The 19,122-nt window shown below is 49.8% G+C and overlaps 1 protein-coding gene across 2 annotated transcripts in view; it reads left to right on the forward strand.

Annotated features, from left to right (window-relative positions):
- Positions 1-18,730, forward strand: part of GFRA4 (GDNF family receptor alpha 4) — a 71,059-nt gene extending 52,329 nt beyond the window's left edge. For both annotated transcript variants that reach the window (XM_075040499.1, XM_075040508.1), the window contains exons 2-8: positions 4,937-5,215; positions 7,850-7,930; positions 11,408-11,753; positions 14,795-14,904; positions 15,859-15,993; positions 16,257-16,414; positions 18,520-18,730. In XM_075040499.1, the coding sequence (XP_074896600.1) occupies positions 4,937-5,215; positions 7,850-7,930; positions 11,408-11,753; positions 14,795-14,904; positions 15,859-15,993; positions 16,257-16,414; positions 18,520-18,666 (1,256 nt within the window). In that variant the 3' untranslated portion in view covers positions 18,667-18,730. The remainder of the gene's footprint in view (positions 1-4,936; positions 5,216-7,849; positions 7,931-11,407; positions 11,754-14,794; positions 14,905-15,858; positions 15,994-16,256; positions 16,415-18,519) is intronic.
- Positions 18,731-19,122: the final 392 nt, after the last annotated feature.

Genomic DNA, 19,122 nt, shown 5'->3' on the forward strand with positions numbered 1-19,122 from the left:
AACAGCGAGCCAGCCCTCAAAGCGTTCACGGTGTTGGAGGACCGAGCGTGCACCAAGCTCAGGGCAAGACAGACAGGAGGGAAGGAAACTTTCCCTTGCCTGGAGAACAGCATCCCGAAGAGGATTGCTGGGCACCATGACATCCAGATGACAGCTATGAGTTCTGGACAAGGTGTGTGGGATCTCCTGGGAGGGTTGTTCTCAAGCAGGTTTAGGGGAAGGACTATTGGTATGGCGGAGGTCTTTACTGGGGCAGCTCTGCACACTCTGCAGCTATTTCGACAGTAAATGGGAAATGAAGCTTGAGCTCTATACAAGAGCTTGTTCCTTAGGTGATCCTGAGCACTTGGCTGTAAAATCGTGATGTGAAAACCTAGTCTAAGCAAGGTTTAGCAGTGACCGCCTGCATTAGCCACCTGGCCCTATTCATGCATCGCTATTGGTTTATGAATATTTGGGAAACACTGGGAATATTTCTTCCAGACTCTCTTTCCCATTATTTTTCACTCCAGGACAACTGTGTGTAACAACTTATTTCTGACAGCTCTGGGTAAGTTGAAAGTTCCTGGATATCAGGCAGTTGCCCATTAGCAAGCACCGTCATCTGTCCTACAGACAACCTAATTTGACCCAGCCTATTAGGATTGCCCAGTGATGGCCATTTCTCCCAGCTGAACACAGAAGGATGGTCTGGTCCCCACCTCAGGTTTAGACCCCAGTTCTGCAGGTGTCTGTCACGTCAGCGCAGGATGCAAGAACCCTTTGCAACGTCCTCTCCCAGCCGTTCACATGGGTGGAAGACTGACTCTGGCATGAAGAGAGCCATCCACCTTTGCCGGAAAAACAAGGCTTGTAGAGGGACAGCCTCTCACACACCATGACGAGGGGAGTGAGACTTCTGCATCATACTTGTACTCACTGTGCAAGATTTGGTTTAGGAAGAATTATGTAAAAGATGTCCAAGTAACCTCAAGGGGTAATAAAACACTCCTGTTGCTTTGTTGGAGATTTTGGGTGGTTATTCTCCTCTCAGCAGCAAATATTGTAAAAGCAAACACCAAATATTCTGGAGTCAACAGCTTGTCATGGAAATAAAAACAGTGTTCATCACTCCCTAGGACCATGCGTGAATGAGGGAGGTAAAAGGATTCACACCTAATCCGTACAAAAACTGGAGGGGAGGGGGATGTATCCCAAAGCCCCAGGTTGAGCAGCACCGTGAGAAATGATGTGGTTCCTCCTACAACATCTGAAGCCCAAGCGTTGGTTGGATCAGAAAGACCAAGTGGCAGGGCCCAGTGTTGGTGCTTCCCGGGCATTTTGTTCACCGTTCCCAGACCCCATGGGGTCACCTCCACACTTCTGTACCCCAGGCACGGCTGCATGTCCTTGGTGAAGAAAACGGTCTCCGAGGAGGAGAGTCAGACCTCGTTGTTCACAAAACGCACTTTGAGATACCTGTATGAGAAGAACCGAGGGTCTGTTAAGGCAATGGGAAGAGCCAGATTTTTCCTGCACGTTAGGAGTAACTTTATGCAAGTGTCACTGAGGTAAGCAAGAGCAGAAACAGATGTGGAGCATAGCTACAAACAGGATGTGAAAATAAACTCATTACTCCATCTGCCCACCGTAAACAGCATGAAATTAGCAGCAAGCGAGGAATAAAAATCCAGACAAATGGCCTTTTAAAGAGAGCAGAGGGAGCTGGAAGGTCTGCTATTAGAAAAGCAGAGGCATGGAAATCCCAAGCCGTGCACAACCCGGTGCATATCCCAAGCCCCCTGGTCAGCCAGGGCAGAGATGGAGGAAAATCCTGTGGCGGAGAGTCCGCAAGATGCTATTTTTGAAGGCAAAACCAGAAAGGGCACTCCATCTTTGGGAGAGAAGACCTGATTTTGCTTTTGTCCCTGCCTACTAGGAAGCACCATCTATTTTATAAGTCACAGAGATTTATTTTTTTTTTCCCTAAGAGCCGCTCTCTTAATGTTGCATAAAATTACTCTCTCAGGGGTAGTGTGAGGAGGAAAAACGTGGTGTTATGTTGTCTCAGTTGCAAAGACAATGCTAACAATAAAAGCCCCTGAATGATTTGGTTTTTAAGGGGCATGATTATGGAACAGGTCATTCGTGACGCTCCACTTCAAGTTGCTTCAAGCACCTCTGTCATAAAGTCTGAATGAGGATGTTTTATGCTTTGGGCTTGGGCTGTAAATATTCACCCCTGGCCTTTGTTCTATGAAGCAAGTCTCAGCTTGAGGATATATTTACTTAAAATTTTGCAGGAAAATTTCTCAAATGGTCAATCTGCTTGATTTATTTAAAGTGGGATCCCAAAGTGTTTTACAGCTTTTACAGGCTGGCTGTGTTTATAACCATCCTGGGGAGTATCTCCTGCAATTCATGTAGCGGAGAGGGGGAAGGAGAGTCATAATTTCTATTTTAACCTACTTTTCTAGCAGCTGACATGACACTGACAAAGTCATCTCTTCTAGAATAAAACCTGCCATGCTGTATCCTCGACCAGAGGAGATGCTTTGGAGACAGCCAGGGCAAAATAAGTCAAGCACTTTTTTTTCTCTACGGATTCTGCTCAGATATGTGCATAGAAAAATTCAGTGGTGTCTGAAAGCAAGGACTATGAGCAGCTCTGGCTCATTTTATGGATCGCAGTGAAACTGCAGACCAAATGATATTTCAAGGAAACTGGTTCCTTGTGTTCAGAGTTCTTCAAGATATGACAGCCCAAGGCAGAGTTTCCTGCGTGTTGGAAATAATTTCTCTCTCCACATTTGGCAGATCCAAACAAGCCTTGAGTGCTAAATAAACCAGGTCTGTGAATGAATCAGGGGTAGGAGAACTCAAATTTGAGGTGTTGTGAGATTTGAAATGACTGAAAGCTTGACGTTGGCCACGAGGCACTTCAAAATAGTCTGAAGTTTGATGAAAGGTTTTGCATTTGAGATGCCATTGGGATATTTCAGGAGGAAACCTCCTGGTGGGTTCACCCAAAGTTTGTAATAAACATAATTGAAATATCTGAACTCCAGCTGCTACCTTCTACTCTAATCAAGAGCAACAGAAGCAGCTTCTTCTTAGCAAACATGCTGTGACTGCTGAGGGAAGAGAAATGAATATACTGGGCTCGAGCACTGAACTGGGAAGGCAGCAGAGGCAGATGCAGAAATTCAGGACAGGAGAGGTAACAGGTGGAAGGAGGAAAAAGGGACTTTTTGGAGAGATCAATAGAGTCTTGGAGAGAGGGGAGAACTCATGAAACCCTCAGAGATGGAAATCAGGGCCCCACATTTTTCTCAGGAGAGAGGATTTTCTAATATTGCCTGAGTTGGGTCTCACCAGAAACAGGCCCTGGAGGGGCTCAGAAACCAGAAGGTGCCCCCATCTTATCTACCCAATGAAGGGTAAGGTGTCTTTACCCTTCTGGTTCCTATCCAAAGGCAAGACAAGTTACGTGAGGGACAAGGAGCTCCTTTGGGAAGTATTTGAGAAGTCCTCCTTCAAGGTCATGACAGCAGTTTCTGCTTTTGTAGTACAGCAAGATCCAAAATTACGTTATAGGCACAGGGGCTGATTCTTCCCTTCCATAAACCAGGTTTCCCTCTTCATCACTCCCCCAAGCCATGCTGCAGCCATGCCTGACCTACGTCAACGTGCTCCAGAGCATCACACCAACTGGAAAGAGCGTGATTCGCCTTGTCCTGACCCCTGTCTCCTCTCCATCACCTAAGTGTCACCATGTCCCGCTGAGCCTCTGGCCCTGCCATCGTCGGGGTGCGGCGATGCAGCCATGAGCCTTGGGAGTGAGCACAGCCCCAGGAGTCATTCTGGATGGGGCCAGCTTGTTTTAGAAAGGAATAACATTTAATAGCATGGAAACAGTCTGCTCCAGGCCATGGGGGCACAGCACCACAGAGCCTCCCTGACCACGTTTAATTTATTGGTGTACACGTAGCAATAATATCTTCCTCCCATGCTATCCTCTATTCTTTCAGTGTGGGGAACAGAGCGCTTCTGGTATCTTTACAAGTAATTGAGGAGAATTTACAGAAGCTTGGAAAAAGCCAAGGCAAAACGATGGGAGTCCTGGGGAGGTGGTGGCAGTGAACAAGGGCCAGCTCCTGGGACACATGTGGGCTGGCTCCATGTCTCAAAACACCCCACACAGAGCCATTCATACCTTCAGGGAGGTGTACACAGAGTTAAATTGTGTGCAAGGAAGAAAATCTGGGGGTCTCCATAGCATTGGTCTGCTCTTAACATCAGATGGGAGAAATAAGAGAAAGAACTGGGGGAGCAAAGGGCTTGGAGAGCTTTTTGTGCTCCAAGCTGGAAAGAGCAAGCACCAGGAACTGGTCAAGTCTCTGCCACATATAATCCTTCTTCCAGGCTGACCCCATCCAGGGTCACTTTCTGAAATCAGGAAGAACCCGGTCTCCAGGAAAGAGGTGACCTCTCCTTCTGGCTCCTCAGCTTGACGCCACATGCATCTCACTGCTGCTGGTGGCCCAGCGATATGGGAGAGCGAGTGTTGGGTTGAGGTGTTGAATCTCAGGTTGTGTCTTGTCTCTTTAACGTCCCTTCAACTTCCTTTCACCCATTCCTGCTCCTCTGCGACACTGCCGAGCAGTGCTGCAGCACACTCGAGCAGCCGGTGTTCCCCATCATGGGGGCAATCCATGAGTAGTAGTGTCAAGCCTGGGGATTTAAACCCTTCAGTTGACCTGTTGGGGAGGGATCTGCCCACTTAAGACTTCAGAAGCAGGGTCGTTCCTTGTCGAGTGGGTGGTGATAAGAGAGATTTCCATCTCCGCACGTGAAGATGGACATCCCAGCCTGGTCCAGCTCATGGGAGACAAAATTCACTTCCCACCTGGGGTTGCTCCATCACCCTCACACCACTTCTCTGGTTTTCTTGCAGAAGGTATGGCGGAAGCTGTCAGCTCTAGCAGGGACTGCCTTCAAGCTGGCGAGTCCTGTACCAATGACCCCATCTGCAGTGCCAAATTCAGGACCCTCCGGCAATGCATCGCAGGCAATGGAGCCAACAAGCTGGGCCCCGATGCCAAGAACCAGTGCCGGAGCACCGTGACGGCCCTGCTCTCCAGCCAGCTATACGGCTGCAAGTGCAAGCGAGGGATGAAAAAGGAGAAGCACTGCTTGAGTGTCTACTGGAGCATCCACCACACGTTGATGGAAGGTCAGTTGAGCAGAGTACTCATTTCTGATGATCTTCCTAAAAGGGAACTACTGCTGGGGCTTTCTACAGAGCTCCCCAGCACCAAAGTGGCTGCAAAAAAAGGTCACCCCTGTAGTATCCCATTCCCTCTCAAGACCTACTGACCCCCACAGTAATGACATTTTGGGGAAAGCAATCCTGAAAACCTAAGACACCTCCTTCCTTTTTTTCTAACCTCACCTCTTTCTTGTGATGTTCCCAGTATACCTTGAGATCTTTTGCTGGGAAAATGCATGGTATGTTTTGCATCTAAGTATGTTAGCCAAGACCATGAAAGCCATGGATTTTACAGAAACACTATACAAAGCATGGCCGTTGGGGAAAAAACAGCATGAACTTAAAAAAATATCACTCTCTTGGAGGCTCTCAAATGTACTAGTGTCTTTGGGTTAGTGAAGATTTGGGGCTGGTGACATCAAGTTGGAATTTAAAGTGTTCCCAGAGCCAGTATTTAGTAAGTTTGGATTTTGACGTTTTTTAAGAGTCATCATAAAAGTGCACCTCAGTGGCCATAACTCTTCCTTGTCAGGCTGGTGAGTATTTTATGCACCATGAAAATTAAAAAGGGGAATAAAACAGAACCTTCAAGCCATGGGCTGCAAAATAGATTAATAAAACACCGCCGGCTGAAAGCTGAAAGGAAAGGTGCAGGGGTGATAACACAGGCCAAAAGGCCAAGCAAAACAAAGAGGATGGAGACTATAATGCACGGGCTTGCCAGAATGGGAACTGCTTCATCGAGTTCCCGGAAAGCTTTCAGGTGCCGCAGCTTGGAGGGTGCAGAGCGCGGTGGTGTGAGCCAACTGGGGAAATAGGAGACCTCAGCACCTTCCAGGATCCAATCTTTGCCATAATTACGTGCCAGGTAAATTTGTTTGCATTGAAGTGAAGCCTGGGGAAGAGGTAGCAACCCAGCCTCTCCGCTCATCTTAACAGGCTGCGTTGCAACTCCTTCCCCATGGACCTGCACCGCCGCTGGAAGAGCAGTGAGGGGATGGCAGGGAGTGCTGGGAGCAGGCAGGGGCCAGGCGTGGGTCTCCAGATGCAGAGTAGGAGATGGGTGCTGGATGGCCGGGATGGATAGGCTCCCTGCCCAGCGGTTTGGGAACTCTATCTTGGGGATGACTGTGAGAGGGCTGTTATCGGCGACTGCCAAGACTCTGCCCTACTTCTCCTCTGCTGTCACGTTCTGAGCCCCACATTTTTTCAAGCACTGAGTTCACTTGCAATGCAGATTCACACTGGCAAACCTTTGATTTCCTTGCCTTAATTTCCCTGGGGAAATATATTTCATAACAGTCACATGTTTCAGAGTCCTTAAACATGTTTAATTGACTGAGAAAGGAAGCCAATCCACATGCTCCGTGTAGAGCTTTGTCGCTCAGTCGTACGTACCCAGGAGGCTGTAAAAAGCTTCCTAGAAGCCCTCTTATAAAATCAATTGTGGAAGTGTGTGCTCAGGGAATTTACAAAGCATACTATTTACTCAGCTTCTCTTGAGCGCGCCTGTGTTTAGCCACCTTCCCATTTGGAGACACAATAACATGATGACAACCTGATAACAATTCTCTGATAAGGTGCTATATCATCAGGACATAAAACTGCTATGCTGGAACATACAAATGGGCCCCTCTCCAGTCAGTAACGATGCAAGATATTTCAATGAAGGTGTAAAGCTGCCTTGTAGTGCACCTGTGGTAATTGCACAGGGCTGTGTACCCTGGGAGCCATTTCTTCCTGACCGCAGCTGGTGATCAGCATATGCCCGGAGCATGAGGTTTGATAGTCCTTTTATCCCAGCCAGTACATCTGCTGCTGCTGTCCATATCCATCTAAATGTCTAATAAAAAAAAATAAATGATACTGAGCTGTTTGCTTCAATAATATTCTGTGGTATCCATCAGGATGACGGGGCATTACAGACCATTGAGCGTGTGAAAGGGAAGCACCAATTGAATAAAATTATCTTCCCAGCAACTTAAAAATGAAGAGGGGAAGTTTCTGCGGGAGCTCTGGGTCATTAGCTCTATGCCGAGTAAGAAAGGGCTGTTGGCAAGGAGAAGGGGAGAGGTGTTAATAAATATTAAGGCGTGTGCGTTGCTACACACAGAGCCCCGTGCAGAGCCCTGGCTGTGTCCTAGAGACAGGTGAGGACCATTGAACCAGGGAGGGACATATAGAAAATAGCAGGGATGGTGATGGAAACTCCATGTATGTAGGGAGCTGGTGGTTTGAAGTCTGCCCACGAGCAAGAGCCTGTGCTACATCATGCCCGGTGTCATCAGTGGCAATCCCTGACAAGGGGCCCAAGTCTTGAGCTATAGAGGGTTGCAACTCAACATTTCCCTGAGAGGCTGTCCTACTCCAAAACTGTGATATATTTTAAAAAGCCAGTTACATTCTCTTCCCTTCTCTAAGGATATGGCCATACATCAGTTCCTGTGACTCTGAGTATCCGTTTACTTATGGCCTTTAGAGCACGCGTCCCCTTGGACCAACCAAGCAAACCTGCACTGCATCTGTTGAACCTGGTACATCTCGGACATCCCTCGGGAGCCTCAGCTGCCTGCTCACTAACTTCTTTTTTCAACTCAGGCATGAATGTACTGGAGAGTTCCCCTTACGAGCCGTTCATCAGAGGCTTTGATTACGTCCGGCTGGCATCCATCACCGCAGGTAGGTGGGTGGGAAGATCTCTTACAGAGACTGGTTCAAACAGGGGGGAACTGGTTGTGGGATCGAGTGCTATGGACAAGGCAGTCCTTTGTGGTCTTTTCACAAAGCATTGATGAGATCTTGCAATCATTTTTCCAAGGAGCTGCTTGTGATTCCTGGGCTATACTGTTGGTAGAAGAACACGTCCTAGGAAGAAGCACTTGTGATTTTCATTTTTTGGCTTTTTCGTGTCCATATTGTGAAGGGCTGGGACTGAGGGACGTAGCAGGAAAGCTTCTTCCAATGAGCCATCACAGGTGGGCTGATTCTCCATAGTAGGTGGATGACCTGTGCCGAGCAGAGGCTGCCTGGGTATCGTTAGGTGTGAGAACGTACTTCCACATCAGTCACAGGGTCAAACTCTGCAGGCAAAAAGGTCAATAACCCAACGTACCGGTTGATCCCAGCCGCAGCCTTTAACCCCATGCCCTGAGGGCAAGCTCAGGACTCAGACCCGTGTTCTGCTCTGCATCATGTAAACCACTTAATAATGTAAGCAGAGCTGCCCGACACCTTTTAACCCTCTCGAGGGCATGAACCCCCGGCTCAGCAGTTAAAAGGTCAGTGCGGTAGCTATTAAGCCATCCATCACCCATGTCACAGCTGCCACCACAACCAGCGTTCGACTCTGCTTATGCACCACAGCCATGGGGAATCTTTACCGATGCTGATTATTGTTACCAAACTACCTGTCTGGGAGCAGGTAATGTACTCCTCGTGTGTCTCTGGCAGATGTACCAAGACAGCAATCCTGTTGCAGCTCTTCCCAAATACGCACCTGACTCTGGGGTGGCATCCACAGCTGGAGCGCACCCAAGCAAGTAAGGAGCAGCATGTCCCTGCAGCCAGTGGATGTCTGCAGTCCCCGCGATGGCGAGGCACTTGTTAGGTGAAAATGTCCGGAAGCAAATTAACCCATCAGCCCTCGACAATCTGAGCAGCGAGAGGAAGGGGGTTGCTCCCTGACCTCACACCTCACATCTTCTTATTGACTCCACTTGACTGATTTGAGCATGGAAAGTGAAGCATGCACAAAGCTGTTTGCCGGGTCATGGCCTTCTTTACTGGAGTTTTTCCCCTTTTGCTGAAAGTCCTACAGGGCTCTTCAGAGCACGGCAAAATCTAGGGATGGGGAGGATGGGGATTTTTATGCATGGTTAACGCATTGTCAGGTTTTTAAAGCAGACTGAAACCCGCTGGGCAGCAAAGCGTATGGGCCCAGAGCAGCAGGGATATGTACCAAAGGACTGAGCATCCATCTAGGGACATGAATTTTCTTGGTTTAACCTTTTTTTCCCTATTTATACTCATCAACACCTTCTATAACATAACTTATGACCTGCCACCCTGTGCCTATCCTGTGCCCAGGATCATACGGTCAGCACTGCCAAAGGACCTTCATTCAAATCTACCAAAAAAAAAAAATAATTCCCAAGAACTTGTTGAAACATAAGACATCCCCATGACCGTGTGCCAAGTCAGAGCAACAGGTATTTTTAACCCAATTTTACATAAGCAATATATGGCCACTATTAAAACTGTACAAACAGAATTATATCCCTCTGCTCTAATTGTAGTGGTGATTTAAAAAAGCACATCTTCTGTTGTTGCGTGGGAAGTGGAGAAAAGCTAGTGTGTTCCCTGTGATTCATTAGCTGAATGGGTAATGAAACCCTTCCAAGTAACTGTTTCCTTCATGTTTGCTGACAGCTCCCCAGTGTAAACCGATGCTCTACCAATATTATCTCTGGGCATTTTTAAAGGAAAATACCTACGTGGTGGGAACACACCAAGCAAAAGTTTCACCCATCATAAAATAAGTGCAAAACTTGGAATTTGACTTCCAGCTCACTGTAAGCAGCGGGGACAACAGGAAGGGAAAAATAAATACTCGGAGCATCTGATAATGTCAGTGAAAATGAAGGAGGGCAGCCAGTTCTGAATTGCTCAGAGAGACTGTCAATGTTTTAACACTTGTCAGCAGTGACTGGCTGGTTTTAACTCCCGGCCAAAGATAGGGCTTGACTCTGCATTGGAAATTTATCATTCTGGGGATTTTTCCTCTGTGAAAAAATCCTTCTCTGCTGGGGAGAAAGTCCTTCTAGTGTGCTTCAGGTCATGGGCTTAATTCAGAGAGGTGAAAAACGGCTTCAAATTCATTTTCTCTCTCACGCTTCGAGGACCTTCATCTTATCTGTCCGATCAGACAGAGCCTAATGTCTCGACCGACTCCTACCAGGGATTCTGTAGCATTTCCCTGCTCTATAAAACAGAGCCCCATCCATCTTTGAAGGAGCCCTAAAACCAGTGATATACAAACACCTTTCCCCACATATGCAGAGGAGGTCATTGGCATATAAACCTGTAAGACGCCCTATTTGCCTACCGAAGACAGTGTATTTCTCACCCGTCACCACAGGTTTTGCTTTATTTTCCTGATTGTTCCCCCCGCCGCAAGTTTTCCTCCACCTTCCCTGCGTCCCCACAGCACACCCCTGCTCTCCCACCCAGACTGCTCATCTGGGACTTTCTTTCCCCTCTTTTTTAAGAAGGTGGACATGCAGAGCAATTTCGCTGAAGCCACCAAAGGGGTGACCTTGCAAAAGGTGTGGGAAGAGACCCGCATGGGCTCACCTGCAGGCAGCATCAAGGTCCCAGGGGCATCAGGTTGGATGATAGCTCTGAGCCCCATCCCGTGAAGGGACTGGCGCTGCTTAGGACGTGGGCATACTGGGCAGGACTGGTCTGGATGGGGGAAGCTGGAGCATTGTTTTGGGGCTTTAAGACCCAGAGAGCTCTCACTTAGCTGAGCAGGTCCTGGGATGAACATAACGCTGCTGCTGCCAAAGCCAGGCTTGACTCTCCGGAGGCCTGAGGAAACTCATTGCACAGGGTAGAGGGTCTGGGGTGCAAGGATTAGCGCAGACCACCCATGTAACAGGAGACCCGGCTTTGCCACTGACTCAGTGCTCGATCTTGAACACTTTTTGGAAAAAGAAGGTCCATTAGAAGAGATCCCATCACGCTGGTGGGTTCAGTCATGGCCATAAATAGATGCACTTTCTAATGACTGCTGTCTTCCCAGGCCTCAGGTTGGTTAATTCACGTTGGTAAAGTGATCTGAGATGCCCAGGGTAGAACAAAGCTTCATTTTATTAAGTGTAAGATCTTGGTGGACCAGACTATGGGGTGTGAAATTTGTTGTGTGGCCGTGACACCTCTTGGGAAAGGTGAGTAGGGAAAGGGGATTTGGTCCTGCCAGGACACAGAGAGCAAATGTGAACTTCACCCTGGCCACTGCCTTCTCGGAGCGGGTGGTGGTCTCCCCAAGGTGGCCGTGGATGGGAGCAGGATGGGGATGAAGGTCTCAGCATAGGGTGGTGCTGCTGGCGGGGAGGTCAATGCAAAGCCCCATCACCATGTCCCACCACCCCACAGGGTCCGAGAACGAGGTGACCCAAGTGAACCGGTGTCTGGACGCTGCCAAAGCCTGCAACGTGGACGAGATGTGCCAGCGGCTGCGGACGGAGTACGTCTCCTTCTGCATCCGACGCCTGGCCCGGGCCGACACCTGCAACCGCTCCAAGTGCCACAAGGCTCTGCGCAAGTTCTTCGACCGCGTGCCCCCCGAGTACACCCACGAGCTCCTCTTCTGCCCCTGCGACGACACAGCCTGTGCCGAACGCCGGCGGCAGACCATCGTTCCTGCCTGCTCCTACGAGTCCAAGGAGAAGCCCAACTGCCTGGCGCCTCTGGACTCCTGCCGGGAAAACTACGTCTGCAGGTAACGTTCTCACACCGGGGTGGCTGACGTGGAAAGTTGTCCCTCGGACAAGCCAGGGGTTCATCCATGAGTGACAGCCCAGTGACCAGAGCCAATGCACCCACCCGAAGGATCCTGTCCGGAGGCACCCATCCCACCACAACCCACCGACACAGCCCATTGCCTGAGCGGCTCCTTCCCGTGGCCCATGTCCTTGGCTCATACTCTAGACAGGAGGTGTGAACAGACAGAAGGTGTGAGAAGTTTGTGCTGGAGTTTTTTTAGACCTTTTCTATGGGTTTTTGGCTTTGGTCTTAAAAAAAAGACCTGCTATGGAAATAGTTCCAGGAAGGTGCAAGCTAAGAAGGGATGTGGGGTGGGGTGCTTGCAGCCACTTTCACCAATCTGTCTCTTCACTGTCTATCTGCTATATCCCCTAGCCCAAGCATCCTACGGGAGCACCCAAGCTATCCTAACAGACACAGGCACTTGTAGATACCTTAAACCCATGGCTTTCTTATTTTATTAGCAAAATTAATCATATGTATAAAAAATATACCCTTCTGCTGCAAGGCTGGATGTTCTAGCGATTGCAGTAGGAGTCTCAGAGTCACAGCTGTCACTCCAGTCTACCACATAGTATGTGGCCAGGGTGGTTTTCTCCTCTGCTTCCATTTAAGCCCCATGCACGCACAGACCCGTCCCAATGTGCACACTCACAGGCATACCCCTGAAGTGTTTTTCCCTCAGCTGTACTATTTTCACCCCTCTATTTCTCAAAAAGTCTTTGATACTCCAGAAGGTTAATCCACATACAGCTCTCAGGCGTGGAGGCCATCTGTCAGTAAGAGACGTAAGACCGTAAGAGCAACCGTACGGCACCAAACGTGGTGGTCGCAGCCCAGTGTGCAGCTGTGGCCACGAGCAGAGACCTGGAGAAGAGCACAAGAGCAAGTGTAGGACACATCTCCCAGTATTGTCCCAGTCTCTAATTATTGTGGGCTTTGGGACTTCCTGAGCTGAACTTCCAGCGGCCACCCCCTATCAGCACATCATCTTTAAATGACAAGAAAATAATTATGTCTTTTCCCAAAGGGAGGTGAGAGCAGCAGCATCCTCTTGGAAGGATGGACTGGTACCAATAGCCTCACCCCTCCGCACCCCAGAAATGTGGATGAACAACAGAGCTTTACACCTGAAGGTGACTCTGAAAGATGCAAAGCCCTTGAGCCACACCAGCTCTTGCTCAGATTTCACCCGGCTACCCAGGGAATCTGAAATGGAGGGGTACTGCCCTCTCCCTAATAAGACAAGCGGGCCCAGCAGGGAAGAAGAGGTTCAAAGGGGAGAGTGTTGCTTCCCAGGAGACTGGAAACCGTTTCCTGCAAGCAGCACAGCTGTTAATTATCTGGTTCCTTGGTCTCTGAATATATAATATAAAACATCCTCTAGAGACATGGCGGGAGCAAGGGGCTGACGTGTGACCCGGTCAAAGCTAGCAGTGCAGAAACCATAAGCAGAGCCGGGAACAAATCACGGCACTTTAAAGAAATAGAGTAAAATACTCCAGGGCTAACCCTGCCTGCGCTGCTTAGTCCTCTTGCAGCTTCTCCACAGCTGTAACCCCTTGAATTTCCCAGCTTGCAGGGGTGGGCTCTACGAACATGAATAATGCAAAACCTGCAGTCAGTACCTCCCTCCCCTAAATAATGCTGCAAAAAATTGGGCAAGAAGAGTTTGCCTGTGCTTTGCACGGGAGAAAGGGGTTGATATGGGGCAAACACAGGAATAAAGAAGAGAAAAACAAGAAGACTGGGGAGGAGGAGAGAAGTGGGCAGGAAAGCACAAGTCGGAGTGCTGACACTGACCAGGAGCACCGACAAAATGTCTTGAAGAGAGAGGCTGTCTGGGAGGAGTAACACGCTCAGTTTTTCTGAGGTTGCCCAGGCAGAGTAAACTTTTGAGGTAGTGCTTGCTTTGGTTTCCTAAGCAGCTCAAATGTCATGTGAGATGCCTTCTCACCTGGTCATGGGAAGCCTGTTTAGATGGATCTGAATGTCCAGCAGGTCCTATGTCCTACCTGAAAGCCCCATGTGGACCTCCTAGATATCCTACAATGTCCAAACACCACTAGATGCCTATGTGCCAACAACAGACTCATCCCTAAAGAATTAGGTGGCAAATATCTGGTTGGCAGCATGATTTACAGAGTTTATCTGACCAAGCTAGCAGGGGAGCCCCACGCCAGGAGAAATCTGCCCATCTGTCTGAATGCTGCACCAACTTCCCTGCATGGCCCAGACGGTCCCAACAATCCCAGTGTGTGACTCAAAGCTGCTTTGTGCTAAGTGGTTTGGTGCTTTGACTGAGACGGCATGAAAACCGAGGCACGGTGGTCTGTGGCCAGAGCTGTATGTCATACACCTCTTGCTCCACAGGCTCCAGGAGTCCAACCTTCTCCTGAGAACGGGTGCCTGCAGCAGGGGATGTGGCAGCAGCCCTGGTGATGGCTTGAGAATTTCATATCTGAGCCTTTGGGCATTTCCCTCAATCTGAAGTTGACCTCATCTACATTTAGAGCATAACCTTTGAAGAGAGTGGAACTGGACCAGAGTGATTCCCTCTTCCAGCAAATCAGCCCCCAAATGAAGGCTTAGGTCTCTAGGGGAAGTTATTACCCAGGAGTCAGATAATGGCAATACAGAATGAATTCCCTTGCTATCTGCAACAGCTCTTCCCGCGAAAGCCAGCTTCACACATCAGAAAACAAACATTTCTTCCAAGACCGGACTTTTCTTGCAGTCCCAGAGGAAGCTGTAAAACATTAACCAGAGCACCTATTCATGTCTCACCTCAAAGGGATAAAACCCACTTCTGGGTTTGTTGGGGGCAGCAGGAGAGTATAAAATGACATCGATTCAAACTGATTTAGCAACGCCTACAGCACCACAGGATTTTGCAAACGTGTTCCCTTCCGTAAACACCACCAGTGTGCTATTATGTCCCTTTTCGCCATGAATGTCTGTGCTAATACGCCCCACTTTGTGCTTTCGCTCCATCAGGTCACGCTACGCAGAGTTCCAGTTTAATTGCCAGCCGTCCCTGCAGGCTGCCAGCGGCTGCCAGAGGGACAGCTATGCTGCCTGTCTGCTGGCGTATACAGGGATCATAGGTAAGAGGCTGCATCCATCGGCTGGTCTCTCTCCCACTTTCTGGGTGGGAAATATCCCCTCTGGGTGGGAAACATCTCCTCTGGGTGGGAAACATCTCATACACTGGCCAGCTACAAGCTATGAGGACAGTAAGGTGGAGAGCTGAGACTGGGATCTCAGGAAGATGCTGGGCTTTCTCTTGGCAGTGACTAGAAAAGAAGCCTAAGCCATGAGCATGGGGTAACTTCAGGATAGCTGCAGCGGAGGGAGAAAAAACATGCACCGTGGGCTGCTGCAAGATCCCAGCTTCTCTCTCAGGTGGAAAGAGATGGGCTGTCCCAGGGCATCTGCTCTGTCAGGGGTTCCCTGATGCCATCACCAGTGATGCCACTGGAAATCAACTTTCCACTGCCGTCGTGCTGATATCAGAGGACATCAGATTGGGTTTTCAGATGCTGCAGAGACCCAGCTGGCAGCAGTTAGCACAAGCACATACAGAGTTCAAAGAGAAGAGCCAATGGCCATTGAACTTAGTCTATCCTGACAGATGGAATAGATTGTCAGCTTTTTGGGTCAAGATTTCATTCTTCCTTTGTTGTCCCTGACCATTCTGGAGATTGAGTTTGGCTTCTTCAATGACAGCGTGGAAACCTTTACGCACATTCACATACTGGTTTTGAATGTTATTAGGGAATCTGATTTCCCAGGAGCTGCCCATTCCTTGGACTGATAGCATGTTTTAATTGACTGAAGGCTTTGCTGGTGGTGGGGTGAACAAAAGGGCTACAACTGCCCCTCTTCTCCTCCCCGGCAGCAAAACACACCCGTGACACCAGCACTTGAAGGTTTTTCTCGTGCTGCTGGCTCAGCTGAGGCTATAAGCAGAGCAACCCGAGAGAGCAGCAAAGAGGGAAATCATTGTCCCTTCTTGAAGTACCAGCCTTGCGATAACCCTTCTCCATCCTTCCCGGCAGGCAGCCCCATCACACCCAACTACATTGACAACTCTACTTCCAGCATAGCTCCCTGGTGCACATGCAATGCCAGCGGCAACAGGCAGGAAGAGTGTGAGAGCTTTCTGCACCTCTTCACAGACAATATCTGTCTCCGTAAGTATCGCCCGGCACATTGCTGCTCCGGCAGCATCCCCCGCAAGCTGGTGAGGCTTCTTGGGAATGAGGGTTTGAAGATGCCCTGGTCCTCAAGAGTCTGTAGGTGTCCAGCTCCCTGTGCTTTCAACAAAGGAGCTCTGGAGACCCTCGGGCTTGCGTTTGGGTGATGCAGTCAAAGGAGGCTGGAGAAGGGATGCGTGTGTTTTCCCTTGGAAACGTTGCCCTGACGACACTTTTCTTCATCTCTTTCCCACACAAAGAAAACGCCATTCTGGCCTTTGGCAATGGGACCTACCTGAATGCGGCTGTGGCCCCATCCATCCCCCCCACCACACAGATGTACAAGCAGGAGCGAAATGCCAACAGAGCCGTGGTGACCCTCAGAGAGAACATCTTCGAGCACCTCCAGCCCACCAAGGTAGGAGAGGGCTGACCTGGCCCTGAGAGATGCTTGGCCGTGTCTATACCTCCTCCATGCCCTCCAGCCCTCCTCACCTCAGCTCCCTCTTCCACCTGGGTCAGTTCAGCTACGTGCAGACATCCAACCTCTCCTCCACCTCTTGGAGCTCCTGATTCACCCTCTTCTTCGTGCCCCGACATATTTTTCCCCAACATCAAGCACAGGGCGACATTCTCCTTTCCCTGACTCCGAGCTCCTGCCTGTTGGTCACCTTCTCTTTTCTTTCATGGGTGCTACAGAGAGATACGGGGTTTTTTTAGAAGTACTGGGAAATCCGTGGGCTTTTCAGGAGTGTAGAAAGGGAGCCAGGACCACTGGTTTGGCTCCTTACCCTCCTGCAAGGCAGCCGCACGGCTTCAGATGAGCATTTCGGCCGCCTGGGACACACGTTCCTCCCTTGTTAGATGAGGATCCTGGAGGTCATAAGGTAAAGGCTTAACTGACTAAGGTTTGCTAAACATTGGAAAATTTCAGATGAAAGGTTCTAGTCATCAGCAAATTGTTAGTATCAAAATCATATTAAATTGAAGTTATTTAAAAACAAATAACAGATTAATTTACTGATGTTGGCAGTAGTAGGCATTAAATATTTTATTTTTAAATAAAAACCAATGACCTTGGTTTGCCACCCACCAGAGTAATTTTCAGATTGAATTATTTTACTATTGAATAATTGACAGTGACCTTGATTTGCTGAACATTCAGGTAACAGAAGCTGTCAGTTAACTAGACTCCAAGGACTGAGCGTGGGCTTTGCACTGGGCTAGCTGATACCTTCAGAGAGCTTCCACACATGGGCTTTTTTTATACCTCTTTCCTGTTTCTTTTGCTGGGAAAACATCCGATTCACCGCCCTCCACTCTGTTTTCACAGAGCAGCAGGTGGGAGGTACAGAAATGTTGCCTCAGCTTCCCTCGCCGCTTTTCAGGGCATTGGTGGCCAGGCACAGCCTGGACACAGTTCCATCAGGCCATAAACTTTGTGCCCAGGGGATTTGGAGGATTTGCTCCCAGCTGGTGCTCCCCAGACCTTAGCGCAATCCAAGTAGCGGCCTGAGGTCCAGACCTCGCACTGAGAACTTTTCTCCTGGAAGTGATGGAGAAGCTGTGAACCTCCCTCGTCACTGACAGTCCAGCCCAGAGAGCCAACTGCTGCCGCCACCAGCGCGTGGGCAGCTGGAGAAAGCGACGGCAGTGAGGGGTGGCCCTGCCGCATCGCCAGCCTCCCCGTGGCGGCAGCGCATCCCTCTGCTGAGGTGTGAGTGCTGCTGGAGCACGGTCCCTGCTGACACTGCGGGAGAAACCAGGCAGTTGGGTCTTGACTTCAGACTCAACTTCGAATCCAGGTCCTGTTCGATGTTTAATGAGGTTGGTGCCCCTAGACCCGATGAGGAATTCTAGGATGGACTGATTAGTCCAGCTGCTTCCCGTCTTCATAGCAGTGCAGAGCCTTGACTCTAAATTAGCTCGGTTATCAACTAACGCTAATAGAGGTCTCTAGCAAAGCAAAGTTCTGGCCACAGTTTCAATGCACTGGAAAAGGAGAAGGGTGCAGTTTGTCTGCAGGGGGTAGGCACCTAGGGTGGGAGTCAGTCACGTAAACACATGCACTGTATTTTGGAGTAAGCCGCCTGGGTCCCAGCTGCTTCTTGGCGAACCATCTACCAGCCCCATGGAGATGTATTCAACACCCAGGGGACATCTCCACCTGAAGAGCCCACCAGGTCAAGCTGCCGGCCAGCGGTGGCTCCGTAAGCTGCATGGATCTCCATTGACCAGAGTGGACATCCAGGCACCCACCCCCACACAAAGACACCTCCAACCAGTGTCCAAACCCGTGGGCTGCACGCCCAGCGAGGTGACCCTCCTGTACCCCACCTTCACCACCATCTCCAACAAAGCTGAGCTGACCTCCGGACTAGACCTGGGCTGTTGAGACTAACCCTGGGCTCCCCTCTGTACACACGCACGCGTAGGAAGGCTTCGCGGTCCCCAAGCCCTAAATCCTCCGAGGTGGGGAACAACCGTGGTGGTTGACCCCGTGCTACCTCCTTTCTCTTGCAGGTGGCTGGAGAGGAGAAGCTCCTGCGGGGCTCCACTCGTCTGTCGTCAGGGACCTCCAGCCCAGCGGCTCCCTCCCGCTGGGCAGCCTCTCCGCTGCAGATGTGGCTTCTCCCCGCTCTTGCTGGGCTGAGCGTCTTTGCGATGTGAAGCAGGGCGGGCGCACGCCAGGCAGAGACTCTCTTTGTGTTGGTTTCTTTACAAAACAACCAGACCAGTAACTTTTTTTTTGGGGGGGTGGGGGGGGGAGGAAGAGGGGAAGGAGGGGATGGGAAGGAGAGGTGAGCGTGTGGGCGTCCCTTCCTCCTCCTCATCCGTCTGCCAATTTATTTGATTTTATACAATCAGCATCGTCGACAACCAGCTCATTCTTGGTCCTGGCCACCTTTCCACCCCACAGCTTGGTGGTTGTCTCTCCAGCTCTCCACGGATGAGGTCGGAGCCGTGGACAATTCCCTTGGAAAAGGTGAAGGAGAGACCTGAGCCAAGAAATGAGAGCTGCAAAGGAAATGCTTTTGCCTGCCCCAGCCAAGAGGTGAAAGACTTTTGATGGATGAGCTGTCAGGATGTTTCCTGAAGCCCTGACTCACGTTGGGGGGCTCTTGA

The sequence above is a fragment of the Buteo buteo genome, chromosome 1, assembly GCF_964188355.1.
Source record: "Buteo buteo chromosome 1, bButBut1.hap1.1, whole genome shotgun sequence".
Classification (NCBI taxonomy): domain Eukaryota; kingdom Metazoa; phylum Chordata; class Aves; order Accipitriformes; family Accipitridae; genus Buteo; species Buteo buteo.